This window comes from Meles meles, chromosome 8, assembly GCF_922984935.1.
Source record: "Meles meles chromosome 8, mMelMel3.1 paternal haplotype, whole genome shotgun sequence".
In the NCBI taxonomy this organism is placed as follows: Eukaryota; Metazoa; Chordata; class Mammalia; order Carnivora; family Mustelidae; genus Meles; species Meles meles.
In genome coordinates this window covers 45,767,501-45,786,846 of record NC_060073.1, presented here as the reverse complement: position 1 = coordinate 45,786,846, position 19,346 = coordinate 45,767,501, and the positions used below count along the sequence as shown (strand labels likewise).

The 19,346-nt window shown below is 35.9% G+C and overlaps 1 protein-coding gene across 9 annotated transcripts in view; it reads right to left on the bottom strand.

Annotated features, from left to right (window-relative positions):
• Positions 1 to 19,346, bottom strand: part of SOX6 (SRY-box transcription factor 6) — a 645,777-nt gene that overhangs the window by 374,079 nt on the left and 252,352 nt on the right. For all 9 annotated transcript variants that reach the window (XM_046016041.1, XM_046016039.1, XM_046016042.1 and 6 more), the window contains one exon: positions 5,526 to 5,766. In XM_046016041.1, the coding sequence (XP_045871997.1) occupies positions 5,526 to 5,762 (237 nt within the window). In that variant the 5' untranslated portion in view covers positions 5,763 to 5,766. The remainder of the gene's footprint in view (positions 1 to 5,525; positions 5,767 to 19,346) is intronic.

Here is a 19,346-nt window from a genome sequence, read left to right as displayed (position 1 = left end):
CACTGATTAGCAACTTCTTTGGACTAAAAGCAAAAACGTCAGAAAGGAGAAATTGTTTGCAAGCAAGACAGTATTATTCCTAATATTTATTAAATATCTCAACATGCCTATTACTGTTTTCTTTGAATTACAACAAAGGTCATTATTGGCAGTTTTATGTACAGTGAAAAAGTATTTTTAAGACTTTTCTAAAAAATAAAATTTATCCAGGGAAATTTAAGTAGGTCTCTAAAATAAGAAGCTATGATATTCTGGGGCTCAGGGTCCAGTATGGTTATTTTTACTTAATTACATTAGTAATTAAAAGCCAGATGCAAATAATCTCATCTTGACTTGAATTATGTATCAATATAAGCACGCATGGAAATGCACAGATGCACATGTGTACAGAAGATCTCACTTAGAATCTTGTCATTCCGTGGATCCTGTAAGAGATACTCTTTGTACCCTGCCCACATTCCCGTGGCCTAACCCAGAGGTCACCTGCAAACAGTTTCATCTTAAGGAAAAAGCTTCTGCCTCACATGGGACCATTCTCTGTCCAGGAGCAAACCTACCCCCATCCCCCATTCTTGGTCTTAGCGATTTCATTTCCTATTCATTCTTGACTAAATTTCTGCCCACACAACTAAAGCCATGCCCACATGGCTTAAAATATTCTCCTCACCTTCTGTGTGAATCTTCCCTTCTTCAGAATCTATGAGAACTCAAAGAATAACCTAACTGTTCACTCTTCCCCATAGCATCAAATTCTCACCAGTACTACTGCCATAGTTTTCCTACTAGGTATCCTTGTTTCTGCTGTTATCTCCCACAACCACTGTGCTGCACAGCAGCCAAAACACATAAATCAAATCATGTTAGTCCCTTGTTTAAAATCGTCCTATGACTTCCTCTTGAACTTGAAGTAAAGTCCAAACATCTCACCATAGCCCACAATACCCCAAAGTCTCTGCCATCTGCCTGCATCCTTGATTTCATCTCATACCATTGCCTCCCTCACCCACTCCATCCCAGCCACTCTGTTGTTTTCAAATACACCAACCAAAAGGGCTGTTGCACTTACTATAAACTCTAACTGGGTGTCTTCCCCCCAGTTTTTGCATAGTTGGTTCCTTCTCATTCAAACATCAACTCAGAAGTCACCCTCTCAAAGAGCACTTCCAGACTGTTTAGTCATTCTTATTCACATTTTATTTAATTCTCTTTATTCCACTTATCATTGTCTGAAACTGGCTCACTCTGTGAAACTTCTTTATTGTCTGTCATATTACTAGAATCTAAGTTCCATGATAGCCGAGTTCCTCACTATGCTTAGAACTTAGTAGGTGCTATATACTCAAGTAATCTTCAGCAGATAATCATTACACAGTGTCATACTGCCAGTCACTAAATATAACCACCAAAATTCCTTCGTCCTTGTTAACATTGAAAAGAATGATGTCCTACACATTTTTTCCATGAAGAAACTATGTGAATTTATTCCTGTCTAATGAATCAGTCCTAATGGGAACAAAAACATATTTCAGGAGACAGTGTCAATATTCTTCTGGGAAAAAAAAGTACCGGTACATTGGTATACTCATATCATAATGAAAATAGTAGTGGCTGTGTGTAATGAATGGTAAAGGATGGTGAAATTTTATTTACACTAACTTTTCAGCCTTCAAATGGAATTTATCAATTAATATAGCACACTAAACTTAAAATCAAGCATTGGGGCATCTATAACATAAGTCATTACAATTAAAATCACAATCTAAACTTCTTAATCTCAAATTGCCCTCTGAATTCCATTCTCTAAAATTTCTATTCTCATTTGCTTTATGCCATAATGAACACTTTCCTTTGTTTGAAACTGAGTGGTCTCTAATTTTTTGGAACACCACATCAAAATGATCAGAATTTCAACATTTCAAGATTTTTTTTTCTAATCAGGGAGTGCGGATTAGTGGCACTTCTCTGCCTTGTCTTCACCATCTCTTACAGTAAAGCTCTTCTGTGGTCTTGATATTTCAAAGTAAAACTTCCTGAACCCAGCAGATAAGAAATTTTTAGTGCCTGTTTCTAACTGTTCACAAGTGAAGACCCATTATAAAAAGTAAATAACAATGGAAACTGAATGGGTACTAGTAGAATTTTTGTTGTTGTTTTTTACTTCAACATTTTATTTCCCCACAGCTATTTTATGGGGTTCAATTACAGTGGGTAATGAGTATGGCCCATGGACGAGAACTACCAAGTTTCATTTAACTTCATAACAATACTTTTGGATGTCATATTTATTTGAAAGTAGAATGAGGTAATGTGTTTATTAAATTTTACTTTAGTCAAAGTCTCCCCACCCCCCAACACACACACACACACATGCACACACACACACGTACACACGTGCGCGCACACACACACACACACACACACACACTCTCTCTATATATGTAGGTTTGCAGGACTCCCAGAAACCGAAAATCCTTCTATTGTTTCTCTTCCTTGTAAAGAAAAATTGGTTGGTGATATGATACTCGCAGTGTAAGTCACTACAGGTCTGATGCTACAGTTGTTACACGTTATTGAATCTATCGAATGAAAAGGGAGCACAAAGGGAATTTCCAAATGCAGCTGCTATTTCCCATTTGTTAAATCCTTTTATTATACCATATAAGTACACAGCTGGGAAATACTATAGAGTGGGAGTTAAAACAAAATATTTTGGCTTCCAGACATTCAGAATACACAAAAGCTCCAGTGGAAAGCAGTGCTTGATATCAAAAGAGAGTGAAAGTTTGAAAACATTTCCAGCAAATATGATTTCTTTTATACTAATATATAACATATTTGTAAATTTAAACTATTTTATACTACCATAAATCCCTCTTAATGTTAGTTTGGTAAGCAAATTATTAGTATCTATTTTCTGACGAAATTTTAGATCATAAAACTTTGAGAATGACTCACTGAAGCAAGCTGGCACTTGCCAAAATACAAACAAATTTTACTAAGGAAAATAAGTAACATGTTCTCTGAAGAAGTAAAATTTGAAGGGTATTATTTCTGCCTCAACCTGTATTTTTCAGTGTCATTATTTTTATTTTCTGTGACTATATTTGGCATAAGTGGCAAAATAGATCTTGAATCCACCCCTTCTCTCTATCCCATCTACCTCTACACTAGCCCAAACCATTACCATCTCTTACTTGGGCTTCCTTTTTTTTTTTTTTTTTAAGATTTATTTATTTATTTATTTGAGAGAGAGAGAGACAGCCTATATGAGCAGGGGGGAGGGGCAGAGGGAAAGAAGAATCTCAGGCAGACCCCCTGCTGAGCACCGAGCCTGACAGGGGAATCCAACCCACAACCCAGGAGACCCCTACCTGAGTTGAAACAAGAGTCCTCGGATGCCTAATTGACTGAGCCAACCTGGCGCCCCTTACCTGGACTTCTGAAGTAGGCTCCTAACAGGTCTTGTTCCTTTCACTCTATTCACACTACAGCCAGAGTGATCTATCTGCAGTGTTTTAAAACCCTTCAATGGTTTTTCCTTGCACTTAGAATCAAACATAACTTCCATAACATTATCTCTATGGTCTTGTTGGATACAGCCCCTGCCTGTCTCTCCAACAAGATCTGAAGTTACACTGCATCCTCACTCATTTATACTCCAGCCTCAAAAACGATCTTTTTATATATATATTTATTTATTTTATAGCATGAGAGAGAGGGCAAGGGGAGGGGCGGAACCAAAGGGAGAGAGAGAATCCAAGCAGGCTCCCCACTGAGCCTGAAGCCTGACAGGGGTTTTCATGTCACGGCCCCAAGACCACGACTGGAGCTGAAACCAAGAGTCAGACGCTTAATCAACTGGCACCCCAAAGACTATCTTTCCTTTCCTGATGCTCAGCTATATTTTTCTCACCTCAAGTATGTCACACATGCTGTTCCTTCCTTCTGCTATTTTTATTCTTTCTTCTATTCTTTGCCTGGCTAGTTCCTATCATCCTTGGGTCGGAGAAGGCATTCCTATCCCTCTATGGCTTATCTCAGTATTTCTCACATAGCATTCTGTTCTTTTTCTTCCTAACATATATCACAATTTTAATTATATATTTATGTATGTATATTTATTTAATTTCTGTCTCCTTTCCTAGATATAAGTTCCAAGAAAGCATCATCTTGCATGTTTTTCCACCACTGTACAGCCAGCACTTAGTAGCATGCTGAGCCCAGAAAAGGTGCTCTATAATAAACACTTGATGAAATAAAGATAAAACATGGGCCTACTATCTTCTCAAAAAGCCACTAGCAGGGACTGGATATCTGTTTCACCCTTGCTATCTTGGAGGTACAAAAATGATTCAGTTCAATCAGAAAAAGAGACTTTTAGTCTTTTAGCCTTGCCTTTTTATACTCTCCTCTCTCCCCCATGCAAGGAAAATACATCTTCCACTGGAGCTATCTAACTGTATAATGACAACGTCTTATGAACCAAAGTCTAGAAAAGTCTTATCTTTCCTCCATTCCCTTACTTTTCACCTGCTGCTTCAGGGTACTAGCTGTATCTGCAAAATCAGCTGAAAAAGAAGAATATCTGCCTCCATAATTTATAAAATCAAGTCTTTGACATTAAACATTAAGCACAGAGCAAGAATTTAAATACATGTTATCAATAGTCAAGGTGTTTTTAATATTACCTTATTTTTATTAAAGAATAAAACTTTTCCTCACAGCCCACTTAAAATGTCTTTCATTAACATAACTGAAAGTTAAGAAATGCAAAATAGGTTGTCAAGTCCTAATCTAATAAAATATGTTAAGGTTTGGTCAGTTCCAGATGCTAAAAAACTGGGTATTTTTGCTTTAAACTAGACAATGCCACTTACTGTGGCTTCTGTTTCAATGGTTAGAGACAGAATTTCACATGGGAAAGCTGGCTAAGATAATGCATGTATCTGATGTTGCTGTTTCTAACTTCAGGGAAAACTCCCGTAGTCAGTTGACTGATACTCAGGAGCTTTGCCTGTCCTTTTGAAATTAATATACAGGCACATAAGTGGGAAAAGCTTTATTATAAATCAAAAATGACCATTAAAAATGATAAATATCTGCATTTCCCCACTGAAGATGTATTCACCATATGACCTCATTCATAGACATGTTCGCTTAATATATATTTCAACATTAATACACAGCCACACTTTATTTAATCATACTTATTTTGTGTCATTATCAAGTTTGCCACCTTATTAAGAGATTCAGAGAATAAGATAACCAAACTTACCCCCAAATTAAATTAAATATCTTTATCAAGTTGACCTAATAATGGGTAAAAACTAAATCACAAACCATTTTCCAATTTTTCCAAGTTACTAGCATATTAGTAATATTAATAATATATACATGCTTGTTTTATGATCTAAACACAAATAACTCTATGATATGCATTTTGAGTTTTTTCTAGAACACCTATTTGTGATGAGGCCATACTAACAGACACACTTAGGGACAGCGGCCAGATTTTAAAAGCTCACCATTCTTTGCTGAGACGACAGAACGCTGTCCCAGTCAGCATCTTGTTGAATGGTATTGACAAGTGTTGGGAGCTCCTCAGAGTGAGGTTTGTTGTGCATTATGGGGTGCAGAGGCAGATGGGAGGCCACATGTTGATCACCGCCCTCTTCCTTTTCCCTTGAGGTCAAATCTTGGGTCATTGTTTCCTCTCCATCAGCTGCACAGGCAAATGGAGAGGTGGCTTGCTTGGAAGACATTCTTCTGCAGAAGAAGGAAATAGCATGGATTCAAAATGCCATCATTGACAAAAGAACAAACCACCCCTTACATTTGACTAATTCAGAAAAAAAAAACCCAAAAATGTACATTTTCTAACTTCACATTGTTTATGAGCTACTCTAAACCACTTTGAAAAAGAACTTAGCTTATCTGTTCTACTCTCCCTCTCCACTTTTAAGTCAGCAAACCTCTTCAAAGTAATTGCTATACATTTTCTCCATTAAGAATCCATAAATGACATTTTCATGGAACGAGTTTTCATAACATAAAGTATATGTATGTGTGTATTTTTCCTCCCAGTTCTCCCAACTAGATTATCAAATTAGGTTGATGGTTAACAATGGAAAAAAATAAATTAATAAGTGAATGAACAGACGAATAAGCCAGGTTAGAGGATGATTTTAAAGGAGAAATATCCAAAATTCTCTTGTGCTTTATGTGGGAACTAAAGAAGTCTACGTGAGAAAATATAATCAGGAGAGTACGTAATACACATTGAAAGTCCGAAGCAAATTTGGTCCTGACTTCTTAGTTTATATCTCGTATTATGAGTGTCAGGGCCTAATGCTGCTTAGTGCCAATCTGATCCTTTTCTAAAGATCTCCAAATGTGTCAACTACTGTGAGTTAACTTGTAAGCGACATATTGATTGAGTGGCTGATAATGTTAGATTAGTCTTAGGGCAATTTCATAACATTTCAATTAAATATATGAAATAACTATGTCTCTATTTTATATTAGAAAGTACATACAAACTTCAGAGCATTTACCGTGAAAATAGTAAAATGCCTACTATACATCATATTTTTAAACTGCAAAAACAATCACCAAACATTCATCTATGTACCCACAAGTAAACATCAACTGCACTCTGCACAAGATCTCCATTCTGTGTTTTGTCAAGATGATTTTCTGAGCAAAATGTTTAAAAATAAAACCACCAAAAGTTTATGACTTAAAAGAAAAGACCAGTCTTTTTTCTAAAACTTTATGTTGTTTTCAGTTTATAGTATCTTTAGCTCTAAAATTGCTGTGTAACGAAGGAATAAAATCTCCACCTTAATTGCTCTTTAACATTAATTGATTTCGTACCATTTTTTAAAAAATGCACAAATCAGTTAACATAGGAAACCACATGAGCATTTTTCAAATTAGCAAATCATTAACTTGCTAGTACTGTTTCTACAGACAAATAAATACTGATTAAAGGGTCTAGAAATCTGAGATTAACAGTTAAATTTACAAATCTGTCACATGCTTTCATGAATATTGCAGTGAAGGAAATATCAAGTGCAAAGAAAAATAATTAAGTTAATTCCAATTTAAACAGTAGTTTTTATGTAGCAGCCCATGTTTCACATAGGATTTAACAGCTAATGCTAAATTTCTCACAATTAATGAGGGGGCTCAGATTTAGTATCCTACAGTGAAAAAAATTAATATAAGATCAGCTAATCTAATTATGCACAGTTCTAAATAAAAGTATTATAGGCTTTTGAAGTGCTTTGAAACATATTAAAATGCTGATACCTACTTATAATAATCATTCTACAAATAATAAAATTTCATCTACTAGACTTGATACTAGAAAATAAAATGGGGGAAAGAAAGTGCAAGAGAATGTCTATATTTTCTTTGAGAAGAAAGAAATGCAATGTCCTAAAGAGTACTATATCAAAGAATCAGTAAGTATATTCTTGACTAATTTCTATCAAAATTAGCACGTGGAAAAATGCATACACACATAAGGAAAATAACACCAAAGGACGTTTTTCATTGTACAGGGATCACTGCAAATACTGCAATGAAGCCAGGCAAATTATAACTGGTCTGCAAGTTTATCCAGAGTTTACCATAAACAACAAGAGTGTTTTCATAGTTCAGATAATGACAGTACCAATAATGTAATCATTCACACTGCAAACAAAAGAATGAATTTACTGCTGCCTTTTAAAACAGTTAAATACAATTGAAAGTCATAAGCCAAAACTCAGACTGACTTTAGCTCCCCAGCAAACATCCTCTATTATAAAGTGACTTGGCTCCTTCTAATAGTAATGTCTGTGATGGTTGCTTTAGTATAAATTAATCATGACACAAAACCCAAAATGAAAAGTCTCTTAAGAATAATTTCAAGTATAAACTGCACCAATGAACAATAGTGTGCAATCCTAATTAAACACAACCATGCAGCTGTAAAAATAGACTAAATCTGTCCAAAGCTGAGTTGAGTTTAAAGGCTGGTTTGTTAGAGTGTTTTCTTAAGGAAGGCTGGGCCCTCAGTCTTAATCAGCCAATAAATTATTTCCTGCAATTACATTAAATAGAAAATTATCTTCAAATGGGGAGTGTTAATTGAAAATCAAAATTCAGAGGGAAGTTTAGAAATTACACGCTGAATACAATTAGTGAGGAAAGGCTTCACCTCTACTTCATCAACAGTCTTCTGGTGATTCCTCCAGTGACCATTCAGGAAAGCTACCTATTTACAACATCACACAATTTGTCTTTTATTTTGCACCTACAAATACAAATGTCTATCAAGGTTGCAGATGAAAGATAGGCTGCCAAGAAAAAAAAAGGCAATATGAAATTTGACTGTTCATCCCCAGTTCACACCATTGTTCTGGGACAAGGGAGGGGGGGGAATGTAGGGCAATAATGGTTAACAACCAAGGAAGGCACATTCAACTTCAAAATCCCTTCCCTTTACCTAGGGAACTAATATTTTTGTTCCAAGACGCATACTTTACTTATTATATTTTACTTAATTTCTTGAGTTTACTACAGTTCTCAACATGTTGCTAGGAGAGAGAAAGGTGATTGTGCAGTATTGTTCTACTGCAGGCATTTCCTTTTGATAAAATTGTTGGGCTTCTTTCAGGTTAGTTTTTAATTGTTGGTTTTGTTGTAGTTTGGTAGTTTTGTTGTATTTTTAAAAGGAAAATGTGTACAAATTCTTATTAAAGCAAAGTTTATTAAGGCAGTCTTAAAATTTCTGATTATTAGATTCAATTTACTGATTAATTTTTACACAATTATTTTATTAAAGAATCCTTGAACTTACTGATTACATCCTCATTCATTTCTTTACTTTAGCTTCCCTTTTTAAAAACATTTTACTAGATTAACTATACTATTCTGGAAGCTGCAAAGATACTTGACTTTTGGTAATGCCTTCACTATAACCACTGCACCATGGCTACCCTCCTTAGAAACTCATAAATCAAATATACACTTGATGTTAATGTTTTAAAAATGTCACCTGGGATGCTCAATTTTATTTTTAATGCTCATTTAGTAATTTTTCATTACAAAAAATTTCATCCCCTCTGTATTAGAGCTGGGGGGAGGTGGGATTGGGAGAGGGGGAGCGGGCTATGGACATTGGGGAGGGGAGGCGAACCATAAGAGACTATGGACTCTGAAAAACAACCTGAGGGTTTTGAAGGGTCAGGGGTGGGAGGTTGGGGGAACAGGTGGTGGGTGATGGGGAGGGCACGTTTTGCATGGAGCACTGGGTGTTGTGCAAAAAGAATGAATACTGTTACGCTGAAAAAAAATAAATAAATAAATAAATAAAAATAGAACTGTATCTTACTTTAGCTGCTGTCATATAAAACTAGGAAGCAAAAGAATCCAAATGCTTGTGAAAATGGTCAATTTCTATGTGACTTTACTTTGTTTTATTTTTGCACTATTATAACTTAAAAATCATTCAAATGAATTGTTTTTTTAATTTGTATTAAAAAAAAAATCTCCCTAGTTATACCCCCTGAAAACAGGGGTTTATAATGGAAGTGCTGACACAACCCTAACTAAAGCAGCGCAAATGTTGCCGCTATAATACACAAAATCAAGTTCTATTATTCTAAACTATCCTCGCTCATGGGATTTTTCTTTACTGTGCTCCCAGCCAAACTGCTGAAGCATGAAAAATTTAAATGCAATCAAATGCGCCCAATTCTACTTTACTAGAACAAGTGTCTACAGTGGTACAATCTTAAAAGGAGATGCAACAGATTTGTTTGGTGTTTTTTTTAACTGTTTATTTATAATACAGTGCATTGGAGATAAAATAAAAGAGGAAATTACACTCACATGGTACTAGTGTATTGACTACACAGAGTACATTATAATCAGAGAGAAAAACTACATTGTCAACTTATCACATTGGTTAAACAAGATGGTTTTCTGGGGCATAGCTATTATCAAGTAAAACCTCCAAAGAGAATTACATATCTTTGGGACACATGAAACTAAATTCCCATCATGTGTTCCCCGAGCTTGAAATGTCTCTGCCCAGAAGATCAAGTGAATTCCCAGGATGCCAGTCCATTGGGAAGAACTTCAGGGCTTAGGACTTTTGGGAATGAGATTGTTGGAAATAAAGTTTCCAGTAATGGATAATGTTTTCTAGGAAGTCAGTAGGAGTATCTCTAGAAAGATGATAATTATTTTACTTCAAACCCAAAACCCCACCACAAAATCTGAATGTTCAGGTCATCACAAACTTATTCAGACAGTAAATTTACTTTATGTTCTTTAACAAGAAACTAAGATTAGGGGCTCCAAGGCTTTATAAAATGGTAAGGATATGGATATCTATACATTAATCCCTCTAGCTCAGAAAATCAAATTTTCTAGAATTTTAAACCAGCCCGACCTGCTCTTGTTATTTTTAAGAAATAGTTTTTTGTATATGTTTAAAGGTTAGGATTATTTTAAAACAACTTTCTCTTAGGGCATTACCACTTGAAATTACTTTTTTTTTTTTTTAAACTATTGCCTGGGAAGAATCCATTTCAAAACTATCCTTTGGGATTTAATAGGTATCAAAAAGAGTCACTGAATATTTTGGAACAATATTTTTAACTTGATATTTAAAAATGCTTCCTTACTTCTCAGATAATTATCAAATGGCATTCACTTGTTAGGTGTATTACATTATTCCAAAGAAGCTCAGTTTTTAACATAAAGCCATATTTACTAGTTGGTTTACTTAAAGAAAAAATTAAACATTCAGGCCAATATTCACAATCTGTTTTTGCAACTCAGCCCCAGGCTACCAAGGTAGACTTATTTCTGTCAGATAATTCACTGTTAATTTAATACTGCAATTGATCTGATACTAAGAAATAAACAACTAATTTTCCAAAAATATAACACAGTGCCTCTCATTTTAAGCAGCATGAGTAACAGATATGTTCAGCTGCCAAAATGCACAATACTTAGGAACCCCTACAAAGGATGCCAGTCCACCCAGCCTAGGGCAAAGAATGATTTTTCCCCCCTGTACCTCTACTCCCCATGTTTAAGGATTGAGGGGTGGTGAAGGATCCCAATTCCAGACATTAAAATGAAGACATCCCTCTCAAAACTTCTCCTGCTTCATTAGGGTAGAGCCTGAGAGTGACTGTTGATTCTTTGTGTTGTTTCATCTAGCACTACCTCCTCTCCCCAACTTCCCCCTCCCCAAACTTCCTTCAGCTTCTGCCAGGTTTTTGCTCTCTCTTTCATCTGTTTAATAAGTAACTGAGAAAATTCAGTGAAAAAAAAAATGGTAACTGCTTTCAGAGCTACCTTTGAGAGTTATAAACCTATCTTTTAAAGTTTGTAGTGGTTCTTTCAGAACATACATGGTAACATATACAGACAATATCTGTTAGAAGAAAATTCATTGATTTATCTGTTAGATCAAGAGAGATGAAGCAAATGAAATATGCTTGAGGCCCTTGAAGTATGTCGAAGAAGGGGCTTAAATTAATGGATTCTGACTTATCTAAGGCTTCTAATTATTCACACCAAAGCACCAAAATTGTCTCCTAAGGCCTTCTAAGGTTCTTACAAAACAGGGACTACCTGGAACAGATTCTTCTCAAGTCATCAAAGTTTGTATTTCTAGAGTTTATATTTAGCTGACAATATTGCTGTCACTTTATATAGCTTAAGACTGTTCTTTGGACTAGAGCTCATATGTCTTGGAATGCTTTGAGTCATGAATTGTTTCTCCTGATAATGTTACATCACGTAACCACCTCTGTCTAATTGGTTAGTATCTGCTGGAAGAGACAGGCAACCAGCCTAAAGACTAGCCTGTCTGCCTGGCTGTCTATGGAAAACCTGCGATTGTTACATGTGTCTCTGAATATCCAGTTAGTTTCTTCTGGAGATCAAAACAACTTGACTTTATGTAACCTCTATCTATACTTCTGCTTATAGTAATAACAAATTTTTCTCACAGTTTTTTTTGCCAGTAACTTGTTGGGATCTTTCCTTTGGAAAGGCAGCCCCAGAATTTATAAATAAAATCAGTCACTTAACAATAAGAGCAAAACCAAACAATGGCTACTATAAATACACACTAACTTAGAGGATTTTAATCAAGCACAATGACTTTATAGCTCAGCCGAAAGACCTCTATGTGGCTTGAATGAAAACTGTCTACAACAGGAGCAGAATGAGCTTATTTATATATGCTTACTCTGAATCTCCTCCTCACATGAAATAAGAACCATAATTTTTAAACTGAAAACCAAACATGTCTTTGTCAGCTTAAAACCTATCCACTAGTCGGGCGCCTGGGTGGCTCAGTGGATTAAAGCCTCTGCCTTCCGCTCAGGTCATGATCCCAGGGTCCTGGGATCGAGCCCCGAATCCGGCTCTCTGCTCAGCTGGGAGCCTGCTTCCCCTTCTCTCTCTGCCTGCCTCTCTGCCTACTTGTGATCTCTGTCTGTCAAATAAATAAATAAAATCTTAAAACATAATAAAAACCCTATCCACTAGTCTAGAAGCCCAATTACAAGATATCTTATCCACTTATTAATAAAAATCATAAATCAGAAAAATAACTTCTCAGAGAGAAAGGGCAAGAAGCTATCACTGTCATTGTTTTTCCATTCTTACCTCTATTTTCACTTTTTAGTACTGCCAGAAAAAAAGAGAAATATGAAAACTGATGTTGGATAGATCATTTCAAAAAATGAAGGCTCACGTGTGATGACCATGAACAAAACTACACAAAGAAGTTAATCTTTGAGGTCTTCCTTCAGCTAAATAAAGAAATCCAGCAATTCCTCTCTTCCATGTAAATGAAAATAAGGTACAAATTTCAGGTTCCTATCAAATAAGAGGAGGAGGAATGGGGAGGGGTAAGGGTAAGGCAAGGAAGGGGAGTTGATAAAGGAGGGGTGAAGGGGAAAGGGGAGGAAAGAAACAACCGTGGCTTTGCAGTTCATTTTCAGTTTGTCTACTTAATGAAAACCTCATTGTACAACCCTGAAAACCATTTCCAGCAGGCAAAGTATTTCTGATTCAGCGGAGGTTATACAAGCATCAAAGCAGTTAAATATAGGTGCCAAGCTGCATTGCCAGGAGCTCTTAGTACTGTGAGTTAGTGTTACCTGACAGCTTAGTGAATATAAAATTACTTGTTTCTCCAATTGAAGACAATCAAATTGTCACCTTCCATTGTAATAATGCACAACTAGTGATCAGCAAAGTGCAAACATAATTACCATGAAGAAAACAAAAAATCAAATCTAAATCTCTCTACAGAGTAAACACATCTATCTGGCTTCCCCCAAAAAGGAGTGCATTTTAATACTGAAGGCTATGATGCAATCTTTGTTATTTAACAATAAGATTTATCAGTCTTACATTACATTAAAATGAAAAACCAATTCGTAAAAAGTGAATACAAATACCATAAGAGCACTGCAACTTTCCAGAGTATAAGGCCTACAAATTATATCGTGGCCATTTGGGCTAAAAATGCTATGTGTATGTCAACAGCACGTCCATTATAAAAACCATGCTTTAAGAGATTTCCTTCTAGCCTAGAAACATTTCTGAAGGTTGGAAACAAAAACAAAAACAAAAACAGGTAGGATCCAACCTCAAAAGCTTTTGTCTTAATTTCTCCTTTAAAAAAAAAAAAATGATGTTTCATTTTTGTCTTCTAAAGTGGCCTGTGCTTTCCAGGTTGAAAATCCACCTAACGAAATTGATTTAGTATCTCTATACAAGTTTAGAAAAAAGACCAAGCATAGGGCACATGTCTACAACTATTATTGAGACATTCGGCATCTGGAATCCTTCTCCAAATTTGGTGGCCAGATTGGCCCACTATGAAAGTGATTTCAGTAACTCAAAACTGGGTTAGTACTAAAGCACTCAAAATTTGACATGGTTCTCCTATACCCTGAAGATTCCAAATACATAAATATAGATGTTGTTCCAAACAAACTGCTTTTTTAAAAGCTCTTTTCGTAAAGTGATTTTATATCTAACTCAAGATTTAAAACATTCAGATTTACATCATTCCTACCAGTATGAAAAAAACTATGTTTCCCATTCTGAAAACACTCCACACATAGGGGTTTTCTTCTTTCATCAATAATGTCCTCCTTTTAACAGAGATATATAACCACTTCAGCAATTGCCAGATATTTCATTTTTACTTGATAAAAATATCATTTTTAATCCTCCAACGCGCGCGCGCACACACACACACACACACACACACACACACACACACACACACAAAACCAAACCCCAGGCCAGTTGAGGGAGAGGGAGAAGCACTGCACCAGAGTGCAAATAGAATGAATCAGGGACCATCAACAACCTAAGATTCCCTGAGTTTGAATCTTGCCATATATATTTAGACATTTCATCCTTTATCAATCTGAAATGGCAAATCAATCTTATTCTTCATTCGTACTCCACCATTACTCCATTTTATAAGGGAAGAGTGGAGAAAAGTATGAGATGAAGACCCTGGATTGACTCTATGGCTAAATCAGAAACAGAATAAGCATGAGAGAAAAAGAGGAAAACAAAAATCCAATCTCTAGTTACAAACTTTGTTGCAATTTGAGATAAATTTCACATCATTAAAAGAAGTCTGGATTTGAGAAATAAGACTGTTTTAGGAAAAGATCTTTTTTTTTCCCTTTTTATTAATTTTTTCAGCGTAACAGTATTCATTCTTTTTGCACAACACCCAGTGCTCCATGCAAAACATGCCCTCCCCATCACCCACCACCTGTTCCCCCAACCTCCCACCCCTGACCCTTCAAAACCCTCAGGTTGTTTTTCAGAGTCCATAGTCTCTTATGGTTCGCCTCCCCTCCCCAATGTCCATAGCCCGCTCCCAAGAAGATGTGGTATATATACACAATGGAATACTATGCAGCCATCAAAAGAAATGAAATCTTGCCATTTGCGACGACGTGGATGGAACTAGAGCGTATCATGCTTAGTGAAATAAGTCAATCGGAGAAAGACAACTATCATATGATCTCCCTGATATGAGGACATGGAGAAGCAACATGGGGGGGTAGGGGGATAGGAGAAGAATAAAAGGAAAAGATCTTTTTTCTTGACCTTGCCACTCTCAAAATATAGAATAAAGACTTCCTCCCCACCACCCCACCTCAAGAAACCCTACTTATAAGTTTAACAAAACAGAAATCACCCAGCTCGGGGGATGTGATCAATGTTTTTTGAACTTAAGTGATGAGTAACTTAACACATTCCTAAATTATGCTCCTGCAGAATATTCCATACAATACAGTGATAATAAAAAAGGATCAAAAGTGAAAGAAAAAAAAAAAAAACAACCTGTTGTCATAGAATGTCTTCTAGTCCTAAGGAGATAAATGCATGCAAAGATATTATCATACACTTACACTCAGTGGAAGAAAAAGAGAAAATATTAAAAGGGTTTTGTTGTTTTTTTTTACTTAAAAAGGAAGCTTATTCTATATATCCCATGAGATTAGAGATCATGTCTCTCCTGGTCTTTACTGGATCATCGGTGCCTCGCACAGTACACACACACTGTAGACAATCAATTTTGTCTACATATTGTCTAACATTGGAAAGAAAGAGAAAGGGAAAATCAGAGAGGGAGAGATGAGAAAACAGCTTACTTTTCAAACTCAAGGTGAATATATAATCACAGAAAATACCACTCACATTAATGCTGCCAACCTAAACATTACTCTTCCTCTATGCTCTTTTTGTCAAACATCATATTCCTTAATATTTAAATCATATAATTTTTATATTTATATACCCAACACTGAGCGCTCTCTCATCTTCCTGAAATACAACAGTCCTCAAATGACTGCTAGACATTTATACCAAGATGTACTCCGTTATGTCATATTCACAAACTTATAATTAGTTTCATCATTATTTTCTTCAACACCCTTCCTCATTCATTCACACCCAGAAAAGCATCATTCTTGGAATCATCCAAGTTCAAAACATGACACTGCATCTGTCTCCTCTTTTATTCTTGTTCCTCACTGCCAGCATGTCATTAAGCTCCAACAATTCTTCCTTAATAAAATTTCTTCTGCTCACACCTTCTTACCATGGTCATAATCACCTGACGAAGGCTTTATTACACTTCATATCTAGACTCTTACAGTGGACTCTAAACTGGTTTCCCTAATTTTATTTTCTCCCCCTCCACATCAATCTTACTGCAACTTCCTTCATCAAATCACTCTTTTGATCAAGAAACATCGGTGACTTTTCCCTGATGACAGAAAAAAAGTCCAAACTCCTGACTCTGGCATTCAAGGCCCTCTATTCAGATCCAACCAATCTTTCAAAATTTATCTTCTGGTATTCTACACTTTAGCCTTCTATTCTAACTAGACTGGTAGACTCAAGCTTCACTTATTACTGTCCCCCAACCCTGGCCTTTGCTCTGCCTGCCCCCCTACTTCCCTCACCCTCCTTTCTTATCACCAGGAAGCCAACTGAGACTATTTCAAGTAACTATGATCCACCCCTCTTCCAATCACTCCTAATAAGTGCTCTAAAATTTGTTTTTATGTCACTCATTCCACACTTAATGCACACTAACTTTTTAAATTTAATTTTTTTTCAGTGCTCCAAAATTCATTGTTTATGCACCACACCCAGTGCTCCATGTAATATGTGCCCTCCTTAATATCCACCACCAGGCTCACCCAACCCCCACCCTCCTCCCCTCCAAAACCCTCAGTTTGTTTCTCAGAGTCCATAGCATGTATACTAACTTACTTAACCTTTTTAAAAAGTATAATATCAATCTATTTCTTAAAAGCAATCCCAACCAGATTACAAACCTTTCAAGGGCAGAAACAAAATCTTGGCTTCTCTGTAGTCCCACAAGTACCTAGTACAACATTTTCCATAAATAAAACACTCAATTATTCTTTTTTGCCCAACTATTTAAATATTATTAAATGAATAGGCAGAAATAAAGTTAGAGTATTATATTTAGCCAGAGGATTTAAAGTAAAGCCCCTAGATTTCGATACCTAACTTGGATTTCCAGGGTTATCTCTTCTTCCCCCACCACTAGCCTGTAAAATTCATTTCATACCTTAAAAGTTCTACATATTCAATGGCAAGAAAGCCCCCCACCCCAAATCATCAGTCTATGTTGTTAAAAACGTTGGAAAGTTAGATAGATGGACAGATGGACAGATGGACGGAATGGATGGATAGATGCTGGAGAGATGGCTGAAAAGATGCATGAATAGTATTTACTAGATGTTTAGAAAGTACTGGTCACTGCAATGAGCACTGCTACATGTATTAACCTCATTTAGTTCTCAGAACAGTTCTAGGATTTAGATAATGTCATTGTTTTACAATAAGGAAACCAAGGCACAAAAATGTTCATTTTTTAAAAAATTAAAATTTGCCTAAAGCCACACCTTGTAAAAACAAAAAGCAGAATTTGAACTCAAGTGGTCTAACTCCAGGGCAGATGTTACTAGAATTAAAGGTAACTAACAACCTGAGGGTTTTGAAGGGTCAGGGGTGGGAGGTTGGGGCAACCTGAGGGTTTTGAAGGGTCAAGGGTGGGAGGTTGGGGGAACAGGTGGTGGGTAATGGGGAGGGCACGTTTTTCATGGAGCACTGGGTGTTGTGCAAAAAGAATGAATACTGTTACGCTGAAAAAATAAATAAAATGGAAAAAAAAAGGTAACTAACAGTAATTCTAAATTAAATAAATTATTAACTATTTTCAATTATCATCTGAATTTTTCTTTACTAATGTATATACTTCCTATAGAATTTTATTTTTTCAATATTCCATTTAAATATTCTGGATACACATTTAATCCAAGCTTAGTCAAAGGATTTGTTATGTTTTTCCTTCCTTCTAAGGTTGGAGGTGTTTAATTATTGGTTAGCAACTATTAAAAAAAAAAAAAACCAAACACACACAGAGAAAAAGAGAGGAAAAAGGAGAGCTGCCAACCCTCTAACCAATCCATTTGACTCTCATTCTAAACAGCTTGACAACAAAATTAGTTATGGAAATATTTAAAGTTATTGGCACAGAAAGCTGAGAGGTTCACTATAGTTTTATATGACAAAATTTTCTAACAAATATTTGTTTGTTGTTAACTATCCATGCTTTCCCTAGCATGCTTTTATTGGTTAGTCTAGATGGTCAACATTTAACTATATTATTACACAAATAATTGTGAGATAAAATAAGGATGTCACTGCCCATTCATTTCAAGGTCTAGAGAAATGTGAGATCCAATTCCTACCTTCCACCTCTTACCAGAAAGGCCACACCAGAACCAACAGATACAACTGCAGCTAATTACAAAGGTGTTGAGGACAGCCTTGAGAAAAAATGAGATGAGGTACTTGAGCAGTATATATTTAACACATGGCCCATCTAGAGTTCATTTCAGGGAATACCAAGTCATTTAGATATCTTTTTAAAATCTGACTTCCATACAACATTACAGGTACCCTAACTTCTGGGGGAATGAAATAGAAAAAAAAAAATCATACACAAGGACTTGCATTTTTATAAATTATAATTGAGTGTGAAAGCTGAGGAAAGGTTTTCATCACTAACCCAAATATCCACATTTTTTTATATACACCAAATAGTCTAAATTGCAGCTATCATGCATTCCTCCCTCCCTATCCTCACCATTCCTCCCTTCTTTATAGCTTATTGCTATACGTTTCTGAATTGCATTTGCTGGTAACAGCTCCAGGAGAACCTGAGAACCACTTTTTCCAAATTGCCTGAGGATACCTTTATATACAAGTATGATGACCACTGTCTTGCATACTAAGGGATTCTTTACCAAGTACCTAATGCATACCTATCAAGCCATAGAACTTCTAGTTTTTTTCAAGCTTCGTTATGGGAAAGAATCTCACATTGTTATCCAGTGCTAATTTTTCTTCTCACATAAGCATCACCTCACAGTTTCCCCAAACTGAAAAACTTACACACTTATCATGCCCAATCTATTAAATTTCTTTATTTCTTCAAACATAAATCTTTGATATGCATCCATGGTGCCTAGAAACTGAAAAATGCTGACCTGTACCCCTGAAACTGCTACCAGTTTTAACAGAATCTATTGCCATAAGAAGAGTATGGTGTAGCTTAAGGATTAGAGATTTAAATCTCAGACCTCTCATTTACTACTTCTATGAACTTGAGAAGTTACCTAACTCTCTTGAGCTTCCACATCTCCATCTGTCAACTTAGAGATAACTCATCT